Source organism: Acipenser ruthenus, chromosome 29 (genome assembly GCF_902713425.1).
Source record: "Acipenser ruthenus chromosome 29, fAciRut3.2 maternal haplotype, whole genome shotgun sequence".
NCBI classification, from domain to species: domain Eukaryota; kingdom Metazoa; phylum Chordata; class Actinopteri; order Acipenseriformes; family Acipenseridae; genus Acipenser; species Acipenser ruthenus.
This window is the reverse complement of record NC_081217.1, coordinates 14,743,381-14,768,664: the sequence shown is the minus strand read 5'-3', so window position 1 is coordinate 14,768,664 and position 25,284 is coordinate 14,743,381. Positions and strand designations below refer to the sequence as shown.

Below are 25,284 nucleotides of genomic sequence, written 5' to 3'. Positions count from 1 at the left end.
TTATCGGAAGTTGTCTGTGCTGTTCCACAGGGCTCCATTCCAGGTCCCTTGCTGTTTTCATTTTATATGCTACCGTTGGGTGACATTATCCACAGATGGAGTGAACTTCCATTGCTATGATACCCAGCTATATGTGTCCCTAAGCCAGGAATTTCTTCTGCCTGGGTGTTTAGCTACTTGCCTTACAGACATCAAGCATGGATGTCACAGAATTTTCTAATGTTGAATTCAGATAAAACAGAGGTTATGCTAGTGGGATCACAGAACCAACTAAAAGGAAATGTGGGATTACATGAGCTCGACCCTTGCAGTCTCTCATCAAAACTTAAACTAGAAATTAAGAGTTTGGGGGACATCTTTGATGCTGATCTATCATTTGAGGCTCATATTAGGGAAGTTATTAAAGTATCTTTTTACCATTTGAGAAATATAGCCAAACTTAGACCAATTATTTCTGTATCTGATGCTGAGAGACGAATGCATGCCTTTGTTTCATCTAGAATGGATTATTTTAATGCACTTTTTTCTGGTGTCCCAAAACGTGTGGTATCCCGCTTGCAGCTTGTTCAGAGTACTGCCGCTAGAATTCTGACTAAACCCAGAAAAAGTGAACATATTACCCCTGTTTTGGCCTCTTTACACTGACTCCCTGTGCAGTATAGAATTGATTTTAAGGTTTTTATGTTGACTTACAAGGCCCTGAATGGATTAGCACTTAGTTGGAGTTACTGAGGGACTGCTGGTCAACAAAAGCACCTAAAATATGGAATGCTCTGCCTTCGTTTGTCAGGGAAGCTGGGACCGTTACAGTTTTCAAGTCAAGACTGAAAACGCACTTTTATAAAAAGGCTTTCTCATCTTAGTGGGTTTTAATGTAACTTTAAAATTGCTGCTTTTGTATTATTATGTGTACACTGTAGCAGTTGTATGTGTGGCATTCTATAAAAATGTATTGTGTTTTTTTCTGCTATGTTTTCTAACTTTTGTATAAAAAGCGCTATATAAATGCAGTAAATAAATAAAATAACTAACTTTCCACACGCTGTGCTCAGGTCTTGCTTTTAGATTGTATTGCAGTATTATGGCACTATTAATATACTTGGGTTGAAGTCATCTGTATCAGATACGGTGTCTTTAAAAAAGAAAAACTATAACAACGCAACAGATTTTCACATGAACCCGGAAAAAGGAAGTCAAATAAAGAAATATGTTTAGCAGTTCATTAGCACTTGTGTGTGAAGGAGAGCTACAACATTGAAACGTAAATTCGCGTCATGCTTTGGATTAGGTAGGTTGCTAAAGCAGGACATGTGAAGCGAATTGTTAGTTACTGATACGGACATTGACAATAATGTACAGTTCTTAGAATTGGCAACTCGTCACGTCTTGTGAGTTGATGAAATCTGTAAATCGAAACAACCTAATGTATGCTTGTGTGCTGTTTAAAACATTACGATGCTGAACAATTAGAATGAGCGCTTTGCTAAGTCTGTTGTGCTGTCGGGAGTATATATCTGATTGCATGTGTTGTACAATTTTGTTTACTCGGTTTAATCGTGTAGTAGTTCCAAAACAAGCGCGTGCGGTGCATTTTCTCATTGTTATTTTTCAATGTTTAGGAGCGAGAATGGGAGTTCAGTGGCAGGTCGTTGGAGCTGGTGATCCATGGACTAACAAACCAAACACGTCTTCCTGTTTGGGTAAGTAGCGTGTGTGTTTTTTATTGATTGTTTTGTAATGTAAGTGTTCTACATTAACTGTAATTAATTGATTAATTAATACATAAATTAATTTTGAATTATTTCGTTAAGGCTTTGACCAGAAGGACATCATTTTAGCTTTCAAACTGCACCTCTGAAATAAAGCTGGTTATTTTTTTTTCAAGAAAAATGCAGATAACGTTTCCTTTGACATTTTCCCCCCCACACAGAATATCTTTCACGAATAAGCATGGTACATAATAGTAGGTGTATTTTTCCTTAAAGCCTCTTTCACACTGGGCTCCTACCCAGGTCACAATCCCGCCCACTTATCTGGGGCAACCCGGTTGGGCGTGTGTGACTGGCTTTGACCACGAAGTAACAAACATCCACGCATGCCTGAAGGTTTCACTTCAAAAGAATATTTCTGTTTATTCTGTTTAGCCACATTTCTGTTGATTGATATACACCTTGAGCCAAATTACAGCAGGGGATGAAGAAACATTTGCTCTCATCAAAATTTGGGCCAAGATTCAATCCAGAGAAGCTGAACAGATTATAATTTTTTTTTTCTGGAGCATTGCCTACTTGCTCATTTCTGTCACCCAGGTCAACCCTGCTTCTTCAAAAAGCACTGTGGAATCGCATAACCAACCCACATGACAGTGGGTAGCGACCCAGGTAGAGCATGCCAGTGTGAAACAGGCTTTAAGATTTGTGTAACCCAGGTAAACCTGGTTTCAGAGAAAAATGCCAGCGAACAAGTTACTTTCCAATCCGCACAAATTCAAGCCTACTTCTCACTACAATACAGTACAGAACACGAGAACACAGGCTTTAGAAAGACAGGTGTTGTTAATGGTCCTGACAGTTGAGTTTTCACATGGGGAAATGCAGACAAGCATCTATTGCAGATCAGTCTTTCTGTAGAGGAACCCCATTATTGAGTATATACAGTGCCTTGCAAAAGTATTCAGACCCCTGACCAATTCTCTCATATTACTGAATTACAAATGGTACATTGAAATTTCGTTCTGTTTGATATTTTAAAACACTGAAACTCAAAATCAATTATTGTAAGGTGACATTGGTTTTATGTTGGGAAATATTTTTAAGAAAAATAAAAAACTGAAATATCTTGCTTGCATAAGTATTCAACCCCTGTGCTGTGGAAGCTCCCAGTTTACACCGATGAAAGAAATTGCCCTAACGAAGACACAATTACCTTACCATTGGCCTCCACCTGTGAACCATTAAAGTTGCTGTCACATTTTCTGGATAGAAACCCCACTGTTGAAGGATCATTGGTCAGGCTGTGAATCTGAAGGAAAATGAAGACCAAAGAGCATTCTACAGAAGTTAGAGATAAAGTAATACAAATGCATAGATTAGGGAAAGGGTACAAAATAATATCTAAGTGTTTGGATATCCCAGTGAGCACAGTTGGATCAATAATCAGGAAGTGGAAGCTGCATCACACCACCCAGGCACTGCCAAGAAAAGGCCGTCCCTCAAAACTCAGCGCTCAAACAAGAAGGAGACTTGTGAGAGAAGCCACAGAGAGGCCAACAATCACTTTGAAGGAGCTACAGAGTTCAGTGGCTGGGAGTGGAGTAATGGTGTGCCAGTCAACCATATCAAGAGCTCTGCATAACACTGGCCTGTATGGGAGGGTGGCAAGAAAGAAGCCGTTACTCAAAAAGTACCATCTGAAAGCACGTCTGGAGTTTGCCAGAAAGCATGAAGTGACCCAGCTGCGATGTGGGAAAAGGTTTTGTGGTCAGATGAGACCAAGATAGAGCTTTTTGGCCAAAACTCAAAGCGCTATGTATGGTGCAAACCTAACACTGCCCATGCCTCAAGACACCACCATCCCTACAGTGAAGTGTGGTGGTGGCAGCATCATGCTGTGGGGATGCATCTCATCAGCAGGGACTGGGCATCTTGTTAAAATTGAAGGAAGAATGGATGGAGCAAAATACAGGGAAATACTGCAAGAGAACCTGCTTCAGTCTGCTAAAAAACTGAAGCTTGGGAGGAAATTCACCTTTCAGCAGGACAATGATCCCAAGCACAAGGCCACAGCAACATTGGAGTGGCTCAAGAACAAAAAGGTGAATGTCCTATAGTGGCCCAGTCAAAGTCCTGGTCTCAATCCCATTGAGAATCTGTGGCACTATTTGAAAATTGTAGTCCACAAGCGTCGCCCAACCAACCTGAACAACCTGGAGCAAATCTGCCAAGAAAAATGGGCCAAAATCACTCTGACACTGTGTGCAGCTGGTACATACTTACCCCAAAAGACTTAAAGCTGTTATTGCAGCGAAAGGTGGCTCTACCAAATATTAATGTGTGGGGGTTAAATACTTATGCAAGCAAGATATTTCAGTTTTTTATTTTTCTTAAAAATATTTCCCAACATAAAACCAATGTCACCTTACAATAATTGATTTTGAGTTTCAGTGTTTTAAAATAAAATATCAGACAGAACGAAATTTCAATGTACCATTTGTAATTCAGTAATATGAGAGAATTGGTAAGGGGTCTGAATACTTTTGCAAGGCACTGTATATTTATTTATTTGATTAATCACTGGTGTAAGAAGACCCCACTGGAGGCTGTGTGGGAATCCACTACCTCTGAGGCTCCAAGTGAGCGACCAGTTACCCAGTGTAAAAGCACTGAGCTTTATTCCCCTTGTCACACTGCAGGGTTTGACATTATCAGTAAAATAAGTTTATATTCAACTGTTGGGGGGATTGCAGAATGCAATTCATTGACACTTGTATGTATGTATTTTTGCAGTGAAATGAATCAACGTTGACAACCAAATGGCATCGAATAACAAAGACTCAATAACCTGGTATCAGAAAAAGGTGAGATTGTGAAGCTTCTGCTCCATTACATGGAATGTTTGCACTTTTTTTATTTTTATTGTATTTTAGAAAAGCTGCTTAATATGTAATATTGCATAAAGAACCCTGTTACTTAAGGACTTCACAAATGAGGTGGCCTGGGCAGGAAACATTGTGGGATGTGTGCGTTGGGGGATGTGTGCGTTGGAGGATGTGTGCATTGGAGGATGTGTGCGTTGTCTTGCTACAGCACCTGGTCAGAATACACAGGTACAGGGGCTCCCGAGTGGCGCATCCAGTAAAGGCGGTCCACGTGAGTGCAGGATGCGCTCTATAGCCTGCAAGTCGCGAGTTCAAATCCAGGCTATTCCTTTGCCGATCGAGGACGGGAGCTCCCAAGGGGTGGCGCACAATTGGCAGAGCGTCGCCCGGGGGGAGGGAGGGTTAGGTCGGTCAGGGTGTCCTCGGCTCACCGCGCACTAGCGACCCCTGTAGTCTGGCCGGGCGCCTGCGGGCTTGTCTGTAGCTGCCCGAGAGCTGCGTTGTCCTCCGACGCTGTTGTTCTTGGGTGGCTGCATGGTGAGTCTGCAGTGTGAAAAAAAGTGGTCGGCTTGACGGCACACGCTTCGGAGGACAGCGTGTGTTCATCTTCGCCCTCCCGAGTCAGCGCAGGGGTGGTAGCAGTGAGCCGACCGTAATAAATAATTGGCCATTCCAAATTGGGAGAAAATAATAAAAATAATTGGCAACGACTAAATTTAAAAAAAAAAAAAAAAAAATACACAGGTACAGAATAGCATGTACAGAATAGCATGTACAGTAGTTTCAATAGCACTGTACAGTACATAGCAAAAAAGAACAAACCACAATGTAAAAGTTTGTTTTTAGTCTTGACTTGAAAACTATAACGGTCCCAGCTTCCCTGACAAACGAAGGCAGAGCATTCCATAATTTAGGAGCTCTACAAGAAAAAGCCCTACTTCCCGTGTTGCTTTTAATGACCCTAGGAATAACCAGCAACCCCTCATCCTGTGATCTCAGAGTGCGGTTTTGAAGATACGGGGTCAGTAACTCCTGCTGTTGAAGGATTTAGTTTCATTTTCAGTACATGGCATTACATCATGCTTGTAGTCTAGACTTGTAGTTCATTTCTACAACTGAAGTCAGCAATGCAGGGTTTAACACTCATGTCTCCAAAGCAAGCCCTGATCTTTAGCACTTCTATTTCAGATCGGAGCTTATGACCAACAGATATGGGAGAGAACCATAGAGCCGCCAAGTGTGATCAAGGTAAAACAGTTTCCATCATCTCATTGGTGATTTAAACACACATGAGCTTAACCTTGTGGAGATGTCAGTTTAGGTGTTTCATCATTGTTCTGAATCTGCTCGGGATACAGAACTCTAATTTGCTATAATGTGTTGTTTGTCCTTCTTAGGGTTTCAGAAACAAACCAAAAAAGACGGTCTGCTTAAAACCTGACCTGATTGATGTTGACTTGGTTAGAGGTGAGTACAGAAAGAAGGTCATAGAATTAATTTTTCTTTAAGCAATTAAAAAATATTACTTGTGTTATTTATACAAGTCAAGAAAAGTGATGGAATTTATTTAGCCTATTCTTCATTCTGTTTCCCAAGGTTCCACATTTGGAAAGGCCAAGCCGGAGCGTCCCTTGACCGCACTGACCAGGAAAGGGATCGTGAGGGTGCTGTTCTTCCCCTTCTTTTTCCACTGGTGGATACAGGTCACCTCAAAGCACATCTTCACATGGCTCCTTCTGCTTTACATCCTGGAAGGTAACAGGCTTCTGACAATAGTGGTCTTCTAACTGCTGTCTCATCATCACACACAACATGCATAGATGTGATGAGATCATGTGACAATACCACTGTCTTGATCCACTCTGCTGAATGAGTACAATGTGACCTCTCCTTATTCCTTTTCAGTTGTGGCTGTTCTGCTTTATATGCAGGCACCTCTGGCAAACACCAGCGAGCTCCTTGGACCCATGTTCCTTATGCTTCTTCTGGGAACAGTCCACTGCCAGATAGTGTCCACCCAGTCCTTCAAAACCCCAGGGACCAACGGGGCCAGGCGGAGAAGGTGGGAGTGTGATCAAATAATGATATTAAAATCTTGTATCTGTGTTTAGCAATACATTTTCACCCCTCTCCTGATCATTGTGTATCCAGAGTACCTTTTTTGAGTTTTTTTTCAAGTGCTAGGATCCCCAGTTTTTCTCCTCTGCTACCTGTAGTGTAAGTTACACCACATCCCTTAATACAGTGCCTCTTTATGTTGCTTCTCAGGAAGCTGCGGAAGTCTGCGAGTGGGGATTCCTTCAGGGAAGCGGGGGGCCCCAGTGGTGCTGGTAGAAAGCACCGGGGAGGAGGCCCTGCTGAAGCGGCCTCACTGATCAGTGGTTTTTGCAGAGGCTACTGGGCCTGGTTCTTTTCAAATGGGTGTGTCAATTCTCCTTGCTAACACTGCATGCGCCCGGCTCCAGAGCTTCTTTGTGTGGTTTTTTCAAACAATATATTACTGCTTGCATTTATAATGTGAGTGGCCTAAACTGGGAAACATTTCAAACACAGGCTGACCTTTCCATCACCCAGGAGCACGGAGACTGGAACAGCTTGTTTGCAAAAAGATCTATCTTTTGGAAGTGATTTTACACAAAGATTGGAGGATACAAGTCACCCGGTTATAACTGTGGTCTTCACTTCGTGCATATTGTGTGTTTGAGTAGAAGTTTTGCAAATCGGGTGTAAAAAAGCATAACAAATGCTTATGTTAACTTTGCCCTGAAGAAAGTTAATTTGATACTTGAGGAATTGGATTTGGTATTCTGTTGATTCAACTATCAAGTGACCTGACAGAATGGGTGTCTTTGGATTGTATCTTTTTTAACAACTGTTTTATATATCTGAATATAGGACAAGAGCAGGAAAGGTTTCTGGTAAAACAGAAACTGATGATAGCCTGGGCTCTAGAGTGAGCATCAAGTCTGACCTGAAGGAGTGGAAGCTGGGAGAGAGCAAGAGGCTTTCCACAAGGGAGAAGAGCCAGGTAAGAAGTGACTGCTAACAGGAACAACACAATCATTGCCTTGGATATTGAGGCCAGGGCTTTCCTTGAGCCTCACACAAAGTCTGTTGAGAAAACCCTTATTGAAACTGTAATGAATAAAGATGAACAAGAAACAAATCTGAATTATAATAAGCTGTGTTTGGAATTCACCACAGGGGACTAATCAGGGTCTGTATTGTACCTGGGAGGAGCTAAATCATATCTGTTACAAAACCGTTTGGTTTTGCTTGTCATTTCAGACATAGCCTTCCCATATTTCTCATGGTAACAGTCCTCCCAGGGGCATGCTGCAGATCGTGTGGCTGTGTTGTAATGATGGCTGTGTTGCAGGGTGGTTCGAGGAGATCCGCCGCTGGTGCCTCTGATGAGCTGTCCAGTGAGGAGGATAGCGAGGTCAAGGCCCAGATGTTCCTGTTGAGGCGCAGTGTGGAAGGAGCCTCGGCTGACGGCTTCTTGAGGAGCAGGACTCCACGTACAAGCCAGGCCTCCCAGGTGCAGCATCTGCTCATGCCAATTACAGCTTCTCAATTTGGAGTGAAACACAACTGTTACCCCATACAATCTCACTACTGTTTATGTATGTATGTATGTATTTGGTGGCATCAACTTTATATAGGGTGGGACAAAACTTGCACGCTGTAGGAAAATGCATTGCGCTTGGGTAGGTGTTAGAGGCCCCAGTGCTTAGTACAAGGTTTTTCTCCTGGGGCTGGTTGTACTAAAGGGATGCGTTCCTGGGTCCAGGCTCCGATCCTGCTCCTGTGTTGTATTGGGTTGTACTAAAGGGATGCGTTCCTGGGTCCAGGCTCTGATCCTGCTCCTGTGATGTATTGGGTTGTACTAAAGGGATGCGTTGCTGGGTCCAGGCTCCGATCCTGCTCCTGTGCTGTATTGGGTTGTACTAAAGGGATGCGTTCCTGGGTCCAGGCTACGATCCTGCTCCTGTGCTGTATTGGGTTGTACTAAAGGGATGCGTTCCTGGGTCCAGGCTACGATCCTGCTCCTGTGATGTATTGGGTTGTACTGAAGGGATGCGTTCCTGGGTCCAGGCTCCGATCCTGCTCCTGTGCTGTATTGGGTTGTACTGAAGGGATGCGTTCCTGGGTCCAAGCTCCGATCCTGCTCCTGTGATGTATTGGGTTGTACTGAAGGGATGCGTTCCTGGGTCCAGGCTCCGATCCTGCTCCTGTGATGTATTGGGTTGTACTAAAGGGATGCGTTCCTGGGTCCAGGCTCCGATCCTGCTCCTGTGATGTATTGGGTTGTACTAAAGGGATGCGTTCCTGGGTCCAGGCTCCGATCCTGCTCCTGTGCTGTATTGGGTTGTACTAAAGGGATGCGTTCCTGGGTCCAGGCTCCGATCCTGCTCCTGTGCTGTATTGGGTTGTACTAAAGGGATGCGTTCCTGGGTCCAGGCTCCGATCCTGCTCCTGTGATGTATTGGGTTGTACTGAAGGGATGCGTTCCTGGGTCCAGGCTCCGATCCTGCTCCTGTGCTGTATTGGGTTGTACTAAAGGGATGCGTTCCTGGGTCCAGGCTCTGATCCTGCTCCTGTGATGTATTGGGTTGTACTGAAGGGATGCGTTCCTGGGTCCAGGCTCCGATCCTGCTCCTGTGCTGTATTGGGTTGTACTAAAGGGATGCGTTCCTGGGTCCAGGCTCTGATCCTGCTCCTGTGATGTATTGGGTTGTACTGAAGGGATGCGTTCCTGGGTCCAGGCTCTGATCCTGCTCCTGTGATGTATTGACTCAAAATCTGATCCTACTTCGACCTTATTCTTGGACCGTACGACTCTTTCTTTACTCCTTTTATAGCATGTGGCAATCCTTTATTTTGCTTCAAATGAATAAATGCATTGGGTGATATTAAATACAGTAATACAGTAAAACAGACTAGCTTTTCTTTTTTTGTATGCACAGTATGTTTGAATCACGTCCTGTTGCAGATTAGGCCTGTTGTAATATGCTTTTTCATTAAAAAAAGAATAAAAACATCAGTTTGGTCAAATGTAAAACACATATTGCTAACAAGCCAAATATCTGTGTCAAAATACAGAACAAATTCTAAAGAACCCATTGACTCCATGTTGTTTTAAGCTTTATTTGAAATCTTTTTTTTTTTTTTTTTCCAGCTCTAGAAAAAAATGTGCATATGAAATTCTGCAATGAGAAAAGGCCATTCGGCCCACCCATGCTTGCTCGCTTAATGCAAGCGTGGTCCATTAGCACTCGGGAGAGGAAAAACAAAAACACACAACCATTTAGTTTTTAGGTGTAATGAAACCTCTGGGAATCCGTGGCTAAATGGACTGCCCTCCCTCCAGGCAGCTCGTAAAGGTTTTATTATGATCTCAGAGAGGGTATACATAGGGCTTCTGTTTTTCGGGGTTTTATTAATTGTATTTTTCGGTGCTTATTTTTAGCTATTTTCGGGTTTTATGTAAATCTTTTTTTCGGGACTTTCGTTTTTGATATACTGTATGAAATTAGTGTTTTCGGTTACTATTCAAAATGCTTGAGCGTTTTTTTTTTTTTTTTCTGTCATAATATGTATAGTAGTAACTGTACAGTACTTGCACACTTAAGTTGTACCTTCTTTCCATTGCTGTCTTCCACAACAAAATCCCTATGGTCACGGGCAAATTCTTCTGGGGTTTTTGTGTGTAGGCATTTTTGTACATTTCGCCACAATTCTGTTTTAAGTCCTCCGTGTCTTAACTGTAATACATCTTTAAATCCTGCAAACAAGCCTCCATTCCAGATTGTAATCTCGTTTTAAATCTCACAAGCAGAGTCTCCAATAGAAATGTAGGAATGTGCTGTCATTCAGTAGTTGGGGCGGGTTTAATGTATTGAGAACGAATCAATGATAGATACAAGTCAGGAAGGCGGGACATTGCCCAGCAGCACTGGGAAATGTATTTATTATTATTTTTGTAGTAGGTTTTATTTTTTAATGGGAATAGGATAAAGTCAACGTGAATTGAATAACCATTTCCACAGTTTTTCCAGTGTTTTCCAGTGTTTTCCAGTGTTATTGGCTATCCACTGATTATATTTTTTTGTATCGGGTGTTTTATCGGTTAAAACCGAAAATCAGGAGCCCTAGTTATACAGTATTGTTCATGACAGCATCTAGTCTATTCTTGAAGGATCCAGTAGTCTCTGCTTCAACAACTCTGTCCGGAAGCCTGTTCCAGTGGTTCACCACCCTTTCTGTGAAAAAGCTCCTTTTCCCCTTGGAGGGCGTGGTTGTAATGTACTGTGTTTGTTAGCCTATTTGTTTTTCTGTGGGTCTCTCGCTGTATCACGGCACTCGATATATAGTGGATTTGTATTGGACCCCGACACCCGCGATATATCGAGTGGGTGGTGTAATTTGAAATAAGCAATAGATCATGATTTAATATGGTATAATAATAATAATAATAATAATAATGTGTAAAGTATTTCATTTTTATTGATGTCTATTTATTTGCACAAGGTGACATTGTTTTTGTATGCAGAATATACAAAACAAGTCATTTTGCTGTATAGTTTTAAGTTGGCTATTTCAGTTTAATATGAAAAGTTAAACTGCACATAGACAGTTAGAAACCTGTGCAATGACATAGTAAATAACACGAGCTACGGTGAGTTCCAAACTTAACTTTTTTTCTTGTTACATTAAGTATCCTGGCTTTACATTGTTTAGAGTGGAATTGTGCAAGACTAGTGCATTCTCCTCTATCTCTGTTCATCCGTTTTGCCATTTCTTTGTAACATTGCTGTGGGATCTCAGTCGGGGTCTTTAAACTACGTGCCACATATTTGCTTCTCATTGGTCAGTTTCACTAGTTACGGTGTGTGCAGCTCAAAGATCAGATCAAGGTTACGGATCAGTGGAGCCTGATTCAGACCCGCTTAGTACAACACCTTCTCCTCATCTGGCTCCAGTGATGCCAGATCCAATACCATTTTTAGATCTCATTAGTACAACCGGCCCCTGAATTCAGTTTCTATTTTGCATGAGTGGTTGCAAGTACATATGGTGGTAAGCTGGTTGTAGCCATGTGTTTCTCACAGATGAGACCAATTCAGTGCAGGTTATTATTTGTTTATTTGGAATGATGTCATGCTGTGATAGTTTAATAAGTGCTACAGTGTCACCTCTGATTGAGACAGTAATCAAGATAATGTGTCATTCTTCTCTGCAGGGGAAATCAAGAGCTCCCAGATGGGGTCCGGTGGAGTCTGACAGCCCTGCTGACTCGGAGCAGGAATCTGCAGTGCACAGACCGGTTTGTCTCTGTGGCTACATAGAAACAACCTGCTGACATTTGAGTCATTCACTGTGTGAAATTGAACTCAAGTAGTGGTCTCAGCTATTGCCTTCATTTATTGATGAACGTTTTGGTAAAAAGTAAATACAATTGTTTATATAAGAAGCATATTTAATGTTATGTTCTTGTATGCATTTTGGCTGAGTTGTTTATCTTCACCACTTGCGTATAATTACCCTAATAAAACTCAAGACATACGGTATGTAGGTATTGGCAGCTTGTGGTTTTAGATGCTTAATCACCCATTCAGATCTCCTGTTGTATTGAAGTAGAGGGAGTCCATGCAGTGTGTGCTCTCATGTGTTGATGATGTGTTTCTGCACAGGAGTACCGGTCCGGTATGAGCAGCAGCTCCCGCAGTGAATCCCACCTCGACTCGGAGAGCACGCGCCAGGGATCGGAGACAGACGACATGCTGTGGGAGGAGCTTCTCCACGGGCCGCAGTGTCTGTCCTCCTACTCCAGCGGCAGCGAGGGAGAGGGAGAGGGAGAGGGAGAGTGTGTGCCAGAGCAGAGCCTGCCTTCCACCAGCAGGAGGAGCTCCAAGGAGGACGTCTTCCAGCAGGTATGCCAGGTCTCTCTCACACACTCACATGCTCACTCTCATACACACACACACACACACACATGCACAGAGGAGTGGCACAGGCAGCAACAATTAGCATTGATTGATAATGTTAGAAATCAGTCGCCGTTTGTTTTATTTCTGAATCTATTTTTAACAGAGCCACTTCTTCTGGCTGCAGAACTGCAGCCCCTCCTCAGAGAGAGTGAGCGCCATTATTTGGGAAGGGAACGAGTGTAAGAAAGCAGACCTGTCTGTGCTGGAGATCACTGGGATTATCATGAATAGGGTAAGTATCTTTGGGCATCACATTTCAGGGAGCAGATTTGACCAATGTTTGGAGTAGCTAGTTATAAAATGCACTGTACCCCTCACATAAATTTATTCATTTTATTAAAAAATGTTATATAGCACCAATTGGCATCGGAGCGCTGTACAAGGCAAAACCCATTTAAATCATTTAACATATAGAACCATATGATAAAAACACAGTACATCATAAATAATATACAAACACACAGTACAGTACAACATAAATATATTGCACAAGATTCTACACTTTCAAGTCATGTATTAGATTATTGAAACCATTCAGCTCCCTAAAGTTACACAAATATTCTTTGATAAAGCAAAGTTTTTAATTGCTTTCTAAACATAAGGCGGCTAGAAGAGGTTCTAATTTCCACTAGCAACAAATTCCATAAGTAAGCTGCTCCAGCCTGAAAGGTGCGGCCTCCAAAATGAATACTTTATAAACCATGTAAATGATGTTGAAATCTATTCTCTCATGGACTGAGAGCCAGTGTAGCTCCCTCTGAACCGCAGTGATGTGGGGCACAGCGGAGTTCCAGACACAAGGCCAGCTGCCATGTTTTGAATCCTCTGAAGTCTGTTAAGCTGGACCACAGGAAGGCCTGAATAAATGGAGTTGCAGTAGTCCAGCTTAGTGTTTGCACAACTTTCAGAAAAAGGGAACCTGGCAAAAATGGTTCAGTGTACTGTAATATTTTACTTCTGGTGCATTGCTTTTGAATGTGTATATATTGGTGATGCTTAACTAGGAATTGTAATATTGTCATAAGCAAAGATTGTTTATTCCATTGCCCTTGCTTGTTTATTTTAGCCACAGATGCGAGAGAAACGAGGTACAGGAAGTTTGAGGAAACTTGTAGTCCTATGATTTTAGTACACTTTAAATCAGAATAGTGTTTACACCAGGGCGGAGGCACAGTGCTTAGTGATACTGCAGCTTAGTCTTTCTGAAGCTGACTTTGTTGCACCAGGACACTGATTTCTGTTCTCCTGTCTGCTGTGTTGCTGCATGCCCTGCAGGTCAATGAGTTTGAACAGGGGAAGGGATACCAGATGTTGGGGAACATGGTGACGGGGGTCCTGGCTTTGCTTCCCTTCCTTTTCCGCATTGCTCGCCACCTGGACCTGGACAAACTGACGTCTCTGTCGGCCACGGAGCTGCTGTCTGTGTGCTGCGGAGTGAGCCCTGATAAACGAGTCTGCCTCCTGTGCTTTATTAACTTCATCGAGCGCCTGTGCTTGACCTGGCTGTTCTTTTTCATGATGCGCGTGGCTGAGAGAACCTATAAGCAGGTGACCACTGGACCTTGATGTATCCAATTATTTTATTTTTTTTTCATTTTTGCTTTTGGATTCAGTTCCTTTTATCTGTACTTGAGCGTAACGTAGCTCTTGTCAGAAAATGTGTATTGTCTTCTAGATTTAAATGATCTGAACAGCTATTGTTGTTGTGTTTTTTTTTTTTTTTTATCCCACAGCGTTTTCTTTCTGCCAAACTCTTTAGTCATCTGACATCCGCTCGTAAGGCCAAGAAGTTGCAGATCCCTCATTTTCGACTCAAGAAGGTGAAGAACATTCAAATCTGGCTGTCTCTCCGCTCATACCTAAAGGTAACCACGTCACCTCATTGAGTACGTCATTTCCCTCTGGAAAACGACGATCATTTAAAAGTCCCTAATATTGCGACTGTAGCATCTCAATGTGTACAAATTTGAGAAAATATGTATTGCTGTAAATAAATGATGTGCTTCTCACCAATCCCATTTCGGATGCTGACTTTCATCAAGTTGAGTTGGGTCAGGACTTGGTGTGCAAGCAGTGTTGGGACTGCAGTTTGGATTGGGATGGTTCTGTTTGGATGGGATGGTTCTGTTTGGATGGGATGGTTCTGTTTGGATTGTGATGGTTCTGTTTGGATGTGATGGTTCTGTTTGGATGTGATGGTTCTGTTTGGATGTGATGGTTCTGTTTTTTCACCCACAGAGGCGAGGACCCCAGCGCTCTGTTGATGTAATCGTGTCCTCCATTTTCCTGTTGGCTCTTTCCATTGCTTTCATCTGCTGTACTCAGGTAAGGAAAACCACCAATGTTTTAAACATACAAATATATTCAAATCAAACTTCACAGGGAGAACTAGCTTGCTGCAAAAGAGGGTTTATGAAGAGGCTGTGCATTTAGATTGACTAAAGTTTTTATTTTTTTATTATTATTATTACCTATTAAGAACCACCAGATGGCAGTATAAATTAGAATGAATGGAGCATTGGAAAGTGAATTCCCCTGCGTGGTAACAGCTGTGTAGAGGAAGCAAACATTAAGGAGTGTAAGGGCATGCATGTACCTTCATTGTACTTGTATGCAGTTCCATATAATGACTTGTCTTTCTGGACCATGTAATAGCAGTATTATAAATAAAGTAAAAGGAGAGACAGGCATATGAATGAATGAATGAATGAGTGACTGTCTTGCATGAGCCGAATCGGGAGTTTAGACAGTGTGTCTCTGTAATCTTGGCAGCTTCTTCATGGCCATGACACCTTCCTTGATTACATCTACAACTGGGAGCTGCTCATCTGGGGAGCCGCGCTCATCACCTTCCTGCTGCGTCTAGCGACCCTGGGATCAGAAACCAATAAGAAATACAGCAACGTGTCTGTCCTACTGACTGAACAGGTACCACTGTTCATAACTGCAGTGATTCATGCAATGAGCAATTATTCCTATTCATTCACCCAGAGTGCACAATTCATTGCATGATCATTTGAGTGGGGCAGCACTTCTAACAACTCAGCTTTTTGATGAGCAAAATGAAGCAAAAAGATAATTCGCCTTTTTGTGAGAGGCATCCAAGCACTCTGTTCTATTGTGTTAAGCCCCTAGTAATGAGAACAAGCTCACTAAAAATCGAGTGATTTTGTCCGCTAATTGTAATACATGTCAACCCTGTGTACTGTAGGTGCTGTAGTTTTTCCACAGGCGCAGTGCAGTCTTGCGAAGTAGTGTGCGTGTGTGTGTGTGTGTGTGTGTGTGTGTGTGTGTGTGTGTTTTAATATATTAGGCTTTATTATTTTTATTTTTTTTTTACCATAGATTAATTTATACCTTAAGATGGAGAAGAAACCCAACAAGAAAGATCAGCTGAATGTTGTGAACAACGTTCTGAAACTAGCTACAAAACTCATGAAAGTAAGAAAACTAACCCTTGTTTAAAACTGACTGAACCCTGTGTTAACCAAGACCGCACCCCCCGCACCCCCCGCACCCCCCGCAACCCTTCCACCCAGACAAGTGCACACCCGGGGGTCCGGCCGCAGCATTCGACCACATGCTGAAGTCAACAAGCTTACATCAATACCCCAATGAAAATGTATCATTGCTAGAAATTTCGCAAAAAACAAATCATTTTAGGAAAAATCTTTTGTAGCAAAACTTTTACTTTTGTGGATGAGGGAAAAAAGTTCAAGAAATAGATTTACAATTATTTATTTCAGCATTTTTTTTTTTTTTGCAAAACTCCAAAAATGCTAATTCAAAAGTATTCATACCCTTACAAGGAAAATGAAATTAATAGCTAGTTGAGGCACCTTTAGCAATAATAGCATATTTTATAGGATTAGGACATTTATCAATGAACTTTTATCATGGTGCTTCAGTGATTTTTGATGATTCTTCAATGCAATGCAATTCCAAAGACTTCTCTTGTGCACAGCCTTCTTCAATTCATATCTCAATCAGATTTAGATCGGGGCTTTGACTAGGTCATTCCAGAACCTTGATTTTATTCTTCTTTAACCATTCTGAAGTAGATTTTGATGTGTGCTTTGGGTTGTTGTTGTGTTGGAACGTCCAGTTGCTCTTTAAACCAAGTTTTGTAGCACAGTGTTTCAGATGATTGGCCAATATCTTTTGGTATGCTATTGAATCCATTTTACCATGTATTGGAACTAAATTTCCTGTGCCACTAGAGGAAAAACAGCCCCATAGAAGGATATTACCACCTCCATGCTTGACAGTAGGTATAGTGTTCTTTTCTTTGTACGCCTCACCAGACTTTCTCCAAATGTAACGACTATCAGCGTGACCAAATGGCGCTTTTTTTTTTATCACTCCACAAAACCTTTGACCAGAACTCCTATCCATCACATCTGGCACGCACTTGCCGATTCTTCCTGAGCAACATCCGAAGAATCCGACCCTTCCTCACCAACTATGCTACCCAGCTCCTGGTCCAGGCCCTGGTATTCTCCCGCCTAGACTACTGCAACTCCCTCCTGGCTGGCCTCCCTGCGTCCGCCACCCGTCCGCTCCAGCTCATCCAGAACTCTGCTGCCCGCCTGGTGTTCTCTCTGCCTCATTTCGCCCACGCTACTCCACTACTCCGCTCGCTCCACTGGCTCCCGATCACCGCTCGCATCCAGTTCAAGACTCTTGTACTAGCCTACAGATGTCTTGACCAGACTGCACCCAGCTACCTCCAGACCCTCATCTCTCCCTACACCCCCACTCGATCTTTCCGCTCCGCCTGCACTAGAAGACTGGCTCTACCTCCGCTACTCTCCCCTGCCTCCAGAGTCCGCTCCTTCTCCACCCTTGCTCCGCAGTGGTGGAACGACCTTCCTACAGATGTCAGGACTGCCCAGTCCCTGACCACATTCCGGCGCCTCCTTAAGACTCACCTCTTCAAACAGCACCTGTAGAACTCCTCTGTTTGTATCCTGGGACACTATCACCCTTCATTTAGATGTGCTTTATTTTGCTCTTATCTGCCCCCTATTTTACTGAACTTAATCCTGTACTTCAGAATACTGTAATCTGCCAAGTGTTTAACCTGTAGTACTTTGTATTTAATCACATCCTGATGTAACTATCACTATTTAATCATATCCTGATGTAACTATCACTATTATTTGCTGCATTATTGAATTGTGGTTTGTCACACTTGTACTTTGCTTGAACAAAAGTTATTGTATTTCTTGATCTTATTGTATTACTTGTATTGTAACACTTGAAATGTATTTGCTTACGATTGTAAGTCGCCCTGGATAAGGGCGTCTGCTAAGAAATAAATAATAATAATAAAAATGCCGTATTGCAAACTTTAAGCGATTGCCCTTGTGACATTTTCCTAAGAGTGGCTTTTTCCTTGGCCTGCAACCATTGAGACCTTCACCATGCAATACTCGCCCTATGGTTAAAATGGAAACCCCAGTCCCACTTGCAGCCAATTCACTTTGAATATCTTTGGCAGTCAATCTCGGATTGTTATTAACCTTCCTCACAATTCTTCTACTTGTTCTTGGTGAAAGAACCTTCTGTCTTCCAGACCGAGGGAGTGTTGTGACAGTACCATGAGTCTTGTACTTCTTGATAATAGAAACAATAGTTGAAATTGGGATACTCAAATGCTTGGAAATCTTCTTGTATCCTTCTCCAGCTTTATGACAACAAATAATTTTCTTACTTTGTTCCGTATTGACTTATTAGTAATGGCAGCAATCATCCTATGCCTAAACCTTTTATACTCTAAGAATGTTCAATTTTGCTTTGAAGAATAGTCAAAAATCACTAAAGAATCATGCCAAGAGCTCATTGACAAATATCCTAATCATTTAAAAGGGGTTATTATTGCTAAAGGTGCCTCAACTAGCTATTAATTTAATCTTCCTTGTCAGGGTATGAATACTTTTGAATTAGCATTTTTGGAGTTTTGCAAAAAAAAATTGCTGAAATAAATAATTGTAGACATTTGTTTCATTTGTTGTGGCTGCTGTGGGTAAAGATATATGAACACAGACATACAGCTTTGTTTTTTGTTTTGTTAAGCTCATGCATCAGTATCATCATTTTCTTAGCAGGCTGGAGCCATAACTACATTATGATTCTATTGTTCTTTTACTGTTTAATGCCACATATCTGGTAAATGAACAGTTTGAAACTCAATTGGATTTCCTTTAGGATAATAAGTTTAAAAGAAAACGTCTTCCAGATTTATGATTACAGGACTGTCAACTGGGCTGGGCTTCTTGTTCTAATAATTATATGAACTACCTTTCTTAACTTTATAAACACTAGCAACCTTTTTGTGTTGAACATGTTTTTGTTTGCTTTTTAACTTGTAATATTAAGCAGCAGTTAGGCAGCACCCAGGAGTGAACAAATACCAGAAAGCATGTTTATGTTGTAAAATCTACATGTCCTGGACAAGAGCAGGGCTAGTGGATATGTTGACGGGTTCATTTTTACTTAATGTTAGCACACTGGGACTGTGATCAGAGTGCTCTGAGGTGGGAAGGTATATAATATATCATTGTTTGCAGGAACTGGATACCCCCTTCAGGCTCTATGGACTGACGGTGAACCCTCTCATCTACAACATCACCCGTGTGGTTATTCTGTCTGCAGTGTCAGGGGTTATAAGTGAGCTGCTCGGGTTTAACATCAGAGTGAGTAAAATCCTCTCCAAGCAATGGAGCAAAATCAGTCTAATGACCAGAAAACTTGTTTCAGTGCACGCAGGCCTATTACCTGTGTTTGAAGTGCTGTCTGAACAACGCATATTTCCATAGCGTGGGAATATATTGTACCCGTTGTGGCTCAGGAGATCGATCTGTACATACGGGCCTCAAACATGAACAGCTGTACTTTTCTTTCTGTGCTGTGTAGATAGAGCAGTATGCGGTATTGTTTATAGTCTTGGTATTTAAGACTCTCTTGGTTGGTGCAACACAAACCCAAATCCCCCAAATGTTAACCTCTAGTAACATAACTGATTGCAAGGCTTTTGAACTATTTTGGTGCACTGGCTCTTCGTCCTCCTGATGAACAAGACCTTGCATTCATTCTGTCTACAAAATAAAATAGCTTGAACGAGTTTGGGTCCTGAGAGAGAGAGAGAGAGAGCACAGCTTCAGACACTTTTATTCTGAGCAAGCTGAGGGAGAGAGAGAGAGAATAGTGTCTGAAGCTATTACTGGTCTCTCTCGAATGTTAAAGTTCTGTGCCACAACCAGACAGCTTTTGTTTTATTTATGGAGACTCACCTCTTCCTATTTGGCAAGATGTGGTCATGCTTTAAGCACAGCTTGTAACACAAAAGGGCCCTTCTGTTGTAGCGAGTGTGCTTTCAGTCTGTAACGCCTGGATGGTTCCAGTCTGTGCAGGTGTTTTACAGGCTAACTCACAAATATGCAATTGAGCCTTGAGGAAAGTGGTAATACTTGAAAATATAGCAAGGGTGTGTGTATATATATATATATATATATATATATATATAGCAAAAATGTAATGTCTGTTTTGTTTCCTTTCCAGTTGTGGAAGATAAAGCCTTGATGTGAAACTGCAAATAAATTCATCACCGACTGCCTTAGGGACCCGAGTTACTTTCACCATTCATATATATGTGATTGTCTAATGCTCACACACATCTGTGAAGCTGGCATTTGTTGAAATGTTTATTCTGCCCACCACCAAACCATCTGGAAGTGAGAGTTCATTGGTTGACAACACAGCAGCGCTGCATTATACGTGTCCACTCCAATGTACAATGTCGTCATGCCCAGGTGGTTTCTGTGGAAATAAAAACCATGGAACGAATGCTATGACAATTGTTGATATATTCTTTTTATTGTATATAATATTTTGTTCCCGGATCCCTATTATCTCAGGTACACCTGTAGGTGTAATATGTAGCAAAGAGGATTTTGTTTTAATAGTTGTAACCTGTGCTGTTCTAATCGTTACCCGTACAGTGCTGGCAGACTACTCGAGCCCAATCAGGAGACAGTGGCCACTACAAACTCATACATATCTGAGAGAAATACTGCTGTATTACATGACCTTTTATTCTAAATGTGCTTGTGCTTGTGCTTGTGCCTGTGTTCAGCTGACCTGCTCAATGTGGTACCTTAATGAAATTGCAGCATGTAGTGTTTGAGAGGAGTCAAAATGGTGCTCTTGTTAATTCAAGGTACGTTATTAAAAAAATACACTTTGAGAAGTCTTCTCTGTTGCAGAAAAGATTCTACAGAAATGCCAGGTTTGACACGGCCTGCCACTAATTTCTGTAGAGAATCACGACTTGTAAAATGTTTCCTTACATTTAATCAAAAAGGTTAGCAGTGGATGGTCACCACAATGCTCTGCCTGTAGCATCACCTTCAAGAAATGATTGAACCAAGGGCTGATCAAACTCTGTCCCTTTTTCAAAGTTCAGAAGGGTTAACGTACCTCTAATTGAAATTGACATGCTGACAATGCTGCTGTGATACAATCCCACTGCACTTCATGTAAAATAATCACTAAAAACAATGCACATGACATTAAAATGAGGATGTGCTAGATATGTTATGCATAAATTTGTTTTGCATAAATGCAATTTTGTTGGATGCTGGTTCAGAATAAATGATTGCATTTGTTATTTCTGCCCATTATTTAATGATGCGGTTAAAAAGTGTTGACAGACTTCCCCACTGTATTATTATCAAGCCTGTTAACATGTTGGCTATGAGAATTATGGCAACATTTAAACACAGTTCGTTTATAGTTTACGGGTTCAGAAATCTTTGTCTTGGAGCACATTTCAAATACATTTCTGTAGTTTCTACATCGAGACTTCGAGGCAGCATTTTAGTGTAAAGATCTGCTACACACAGTGAATAATGCAAGCTAAACCTGTTGCAAAGGAGGTTAGAAACCAACCTGATTCAGCAGCTTGTCCAGTTCCTGATAACTGAGTCTAGTTCTACCCTTTGTTTGTATTCATATTTGCAGTAACTTCAAAAGCTGCTGTAATGTAGGCAAAGCGATCTGGTCCAGAAATACACTGCAGTTGGTATACAATTCATCTGCATGCATGTTTCAAACAAAACAGCTAACACTTGTCTCTGTCATTCTGCACAGTTAGTAACAATCCACTAGTGTGACAGTGGTGCACCTGAAATACAGGCTGGATCGTGATCAAGTAGACCACAAGCAATATTCGGTTTTCAGTGTTAAACAGACAAGCTAGACAAACTGAATTGTATGTGTCCAGAAGTAAATATATGGGTATTATGACGCAGACGAATGAAGACAGACAGAGATCCAGCTCTGCTTGTCTGCTCTCCTATGTGACGTGGTTTACTGTGCCCCCAAGAGCCTTGTGTACAGGTACAGACCAGGTGCTCCCGAGAGCCTTGTGTACAGGTACAGACCAGGTGCCCCCGAGAGCCTTGTGCACAGGTACAGACAAGCTGCTCCCGAGAGCCTTGTGCACAGGTACAGACCAGGTGCCCCCACGAGTCTTGTGTACAGGTACAGACCAGGTGCCCCCGAGAGCCTTGTGTACAGGTACAGACCAAGTGCCCCCGAGAGCCTTGTGCACAGGTACAGACCAGGTGCCCCAGAGAGCCTTGTGTACAGGTACAGACCAGGTGCCCCAGAGAGCCTTGTGTACAGGTACAGACCAAGTGCCCCCGAGAGCCTTGTGTACAGGTACAGACCAGGTGCCCCTGAGAGCCTTGTGTACAGGTAAAGTGTTTTTGTTGGTTTATTTTACAGTGCATGAACAGAAATACCATGACCAGAAGTAAACTAAGGTTTTCCATTTTATATGCTATATTTTATTTTTTTTCATACAAAAATAACAGAGTGATTAATTTATAATAATGGAGCAAAGTATTTCTAAAGGTGCTGTACAATATATAAGCATTTACAACGACCACATCATGTAGAAACCAAAAGGCTTCTTTGTTGAGCTTGGCAAGGCCACTTGATTATATACAAGCAAGGATATGAATGAGTTCTAGCTCAGGGAGGAAAACTGTATACAATATATAGCATAGAAGACATACAATACAGCGTACAGCACAGTTTAAAAGTGTTTGTAATGCTTATACTGGAGTTCTAAATCCAATCACAGTTCACTTGTAGCTTTGGTTTCATTCATTACAGTCGCTCATAAATTTAAAAAGTTATTGAAAAGGGTGAGATATTTCAAACCAGCATTTGGTTTCTGAATTTAGGAAAAAAATATTTTTGGATTTCAATATATTGCACAATATGCAGTGTGATTGTTTCAGCTCTATCTAGTGAGATTGTGTTGAAAAAAGATGAATTTAAGTTTTAATTGCTGGGGTGTTTTATACAGGCATTAAGTTGTATCTTTGTTAAATTGTGTTGGAGTTAACAGAAACGAAGTTCAAATACATTTACTGTACTATTGAGGAGAAATAGTGGATTTCAATCTGACAACCACTAATAACAAAAGATACATAAAATACAGAGTAGGTTACTGTATAACAGATTCATGAAACAGGAATTAAGCACAAGTATTTTTAGTAGCCTACAGATTTTTGTCAAAAGATAATAGACACTTTGTAACAACAAACAACATTTAAGTGTGGAGCAGCAGGCTGTGGTTCTGTATTCTCTGTGAAAGTTGAACCCTACACCAAACTACAATGGCTCAATACATATCTCAAGAAGTTAGACCATCACTAACACTAAAAACATCATATTTTACAATGAATCTGGGCCATTAAAAGATAACAAGAACAACTGAAACCACCGCTTGGTTATTGTTTTATGATTTGCACTACTATGTATTCGTTTACTGTGATTCACACTATTAGAATTTGACAAACAAGTAGTGGGAAAAACAAAACTTTTATCAACAGAAAATCATTAAAAATAATTATATGCATGCATGAAAAAGCATAAACATCATTCAGTAAAGTAAATCCTGCTAGCATTTCTTGTGCGATTTTGCAAATGACAGTCAGATGCTTGGATTTAGTCTCCTTCCTCCATGCATGGACTACGTACTACCCCTTCATTATATTGTATACATGAACCAGTGCAACTAAGAGTTATTTGTTATACAGTATGTTAAGATGAACATGCATGTTTTTTTTTCAGAATCCCCTCTTGGCACATGCTTAAGGACAGGAGTACTGTGTGTTTGGGTTGGCTAGACAGACATTCACAGACACTAAACTGATTGTATTTGATTAGTTAACATTAACAAAAAAGTGCCATACTGAATTTTCACATTGGGGATGAAAAATACATTTTAAATATATTATCTGAAGTAATACAGGTCTTAAAATACTTCTTCCTTCATTTTAACAGTGTTGTGAAAGTGTCCAAAAACAATAATTTTCCTCTTCAGCATCTCAGAGCAGGAAAACCTTATCGCAAACTGCCTTCATGCCTTTTTAAAGCCTGATTCTTCACCTAAGTATGTTTCTCTTGCTTCTCGGCCCCTACTTTTACTGAGCTGGGAACCTTCCAAGGCCCTGGAGTGATGGGGGCCTTCCTGCCCCCGGAGGTAGCGTTGTTCTCTGAACCACCAGCATGACCCATGTCTTTTTTGTGTTCCCAATCTTGCCTCTTCGCCTCCCCATCTCTTATTCCAAGCTGCTTCTGGCTCAGTGTGGTCGGTTCCTGGGTTTCTTTATTCACCTTTTCTCTTACAGGTCGTTCTTTGCGCCTCCTGTCTGGTGACCTGCTTCTCTGTGGCTTTCCGTCTTTCTCCAGTTCCTCCGAGGCCTCTCTTCTTTGCTCTTGGGCCTTGGTCGGTGAGGCCACTTTTTCTTCATGGTTCTTTCTCATTCCCACAGGAGGCTTTTCCTCAGTGTTGCTGGCTGTTTTGTTCTTCAGTCCATCTTCCCTCCTAGTAGGGTGTTCCCACCTATCACTGCTTTCTTTGGAATGGCCATGTTTGTCTGCCTTGCCTGAGCTGGTTATTCTTTGTCGGTCAGCGCCAGAATTAAGCATCTCCTTGTTTTCTTCTGCATGTTCCTTCTTGTGTGCTTTCCTAGGGCTGGACGATCTAGTTCGGGCTATGTTTGGCTGCTCCTTAGTGCGACTTTTCCTTTCTTTGGTTGCTTCTGAGTAGTCCTTTCTTTCTCCCTTCTTTGGACTCACAGATCTGTCCTTGAGTTCAGCTGTGTTCTTCTCAGTCTTCCTCGGGCTGGGTGATCTCTCTTTGTTCATGTCAGATCTTTCCCGGTTGGCTTTCCTAGGACTGGCGGACCGTCCTGATCGGGATACATTGGACTCTTTCTTTTTAACTTGCAGCTGGTTCCTCGCGTCAGGATTTCTTGGACTGGCCGACCTCTCTCGTTTCTCATTTGTTTTTATGGCCAGCTTGTTGTTGGTAATGTCTTGTCCCTTATCTGTGCTTGTTGGACTAGTCTCCCCACTGACAGGTTTATCCAACTGTCCCGCTGGAGCGATGGCAAAGTCTCTCACTGAGGCATCCTCTTGTCTCGCTGTTGGGGTGAACTCAGGAGTAGAGGTGGAATTGAAGGATGGAGAAAAAGGTGGTGGTTCTTCAGAAGATGTGACCTCTTTTGGAAAGCTTGCAGGTGAAACGTTCATAGGATCCATGTGAACTAAAAACAAATATACACACATTTAACATTCAATTGTTATAATGGCAAGTAATCTGCTTGA

At 41.7% G+C, this 25,284-nt stretch overlaps 2 protein-coding genes across 8 annotated transcripts in view; one reads left to right on the top strand and one right to left on the bottom strand.

Annotated features, from left to right (window-relative positions):
* The first annotated feature begins 1,181 nt into the window (after positions 1 to 1,181).
* On the top strand, positions 1,182 to 21,262 carry LOC131696591 (protein PHTF1-like). Of its 5 annotated transcripts, none has more exons than XM_059004120.1 (20): positions 1,182 to 1,288; positions 1,620 to 1,700; positions 4,506 to 4,576; positions 5,786 to 5,845; positions 5,995 to 6,064; positions 6,194 to 6,352; positions 6,503 to 6,659; positions 6,866 to 7,018; positions 7,493 to 7,625; positions 7,977 to 8,138; positions 11,844 to 11,927; positions 12,295 to 12,534; positions 12,695 to 12,823; positions 13,867 to 14,139; positions 14,325 to 14,456; positions 14,830 to 14,916; positions 15,364 to 15,519; positions 15,937 to 16,032; positions 19,164 to 19,289; positions 20,155 to 21,262. In XM_059004120.1, exons 3-20 carry the CDS (start codon positions 4,532 to 4,534, stop codon positions 20,173 to 20,175), a joined length of 2,283 nt encoding a protein of 760 aa, XP_058860103.1. In that variant the 5' UTR covers positions 1,182 to 1,288; positions 1,620 to 1,700; positions 4,506 to 4,531; the 3' UTR covers positions 20,176 to 21,262. The 5 variants fall into 5 exon arrangements, with proteins under 5 accessions (XP_058860103.1, XP_058860105.1, XP_058860107.1 ...); XM_059004121.1 differs by having other exon boundaries at positions 1,287 to 1,388; XM_059004122.1 differs by lacking the exon at positions 6,866 to 7,018.
* Positions 21,263 to 22,417: 1,155 nt separating this feature from the next.
* Positions 22,418 to 25,284, bottom strand: part of LOC131696604 (membrane-associated guanylate kinase, WW and PDZ domain-containing protein 3-like) — a 142,703-nt gene continuing 139,836 nt past the window's right edge. Inside the window, exon 21 of one of the 3 annotated variants that reach the window (XM_059004117.1) lies at positions 22,418 to 25,223. In XM_059004117.1, coding sequence (XP_058860100.1) covers positions 24,061 to 25,223 — 1,163 coding nt within the window. In that variant the 3' untranslated portion in view covers positions 22,418 to 24,060. The remainder of the gene's footprint in view (positions 25,224 to 25,284) is intronic. The other 2 variants (XM_059004118.1, XM_059004119.1) reach the window with 2 other exon arrangements.

Bases quoted from the DNA above. Each gene is read 5' to 3' on its own strand.
- LOC131696591 (XM_059004120.1), top strand. From the start codon at position 4,532: ATGGCATCGAATAACAAAGACTCAATAACCTGGTATCAGAAAAAG. The intron at 8,139-11,843 runs GTGCAGCATCTG...TCTTCTCTGCAG, and splicing joins GTACAAGCCAGGCCTCCCAG to GGGAAATCAAGAGCTCCCAG. The intron at 15,520-15,936 runs GTACCACTGTTC...TTTTTACCATAG, and splicing joins CTGTCCTACTGACTGAACAG to ATTAATTTATACCTTAAGAT.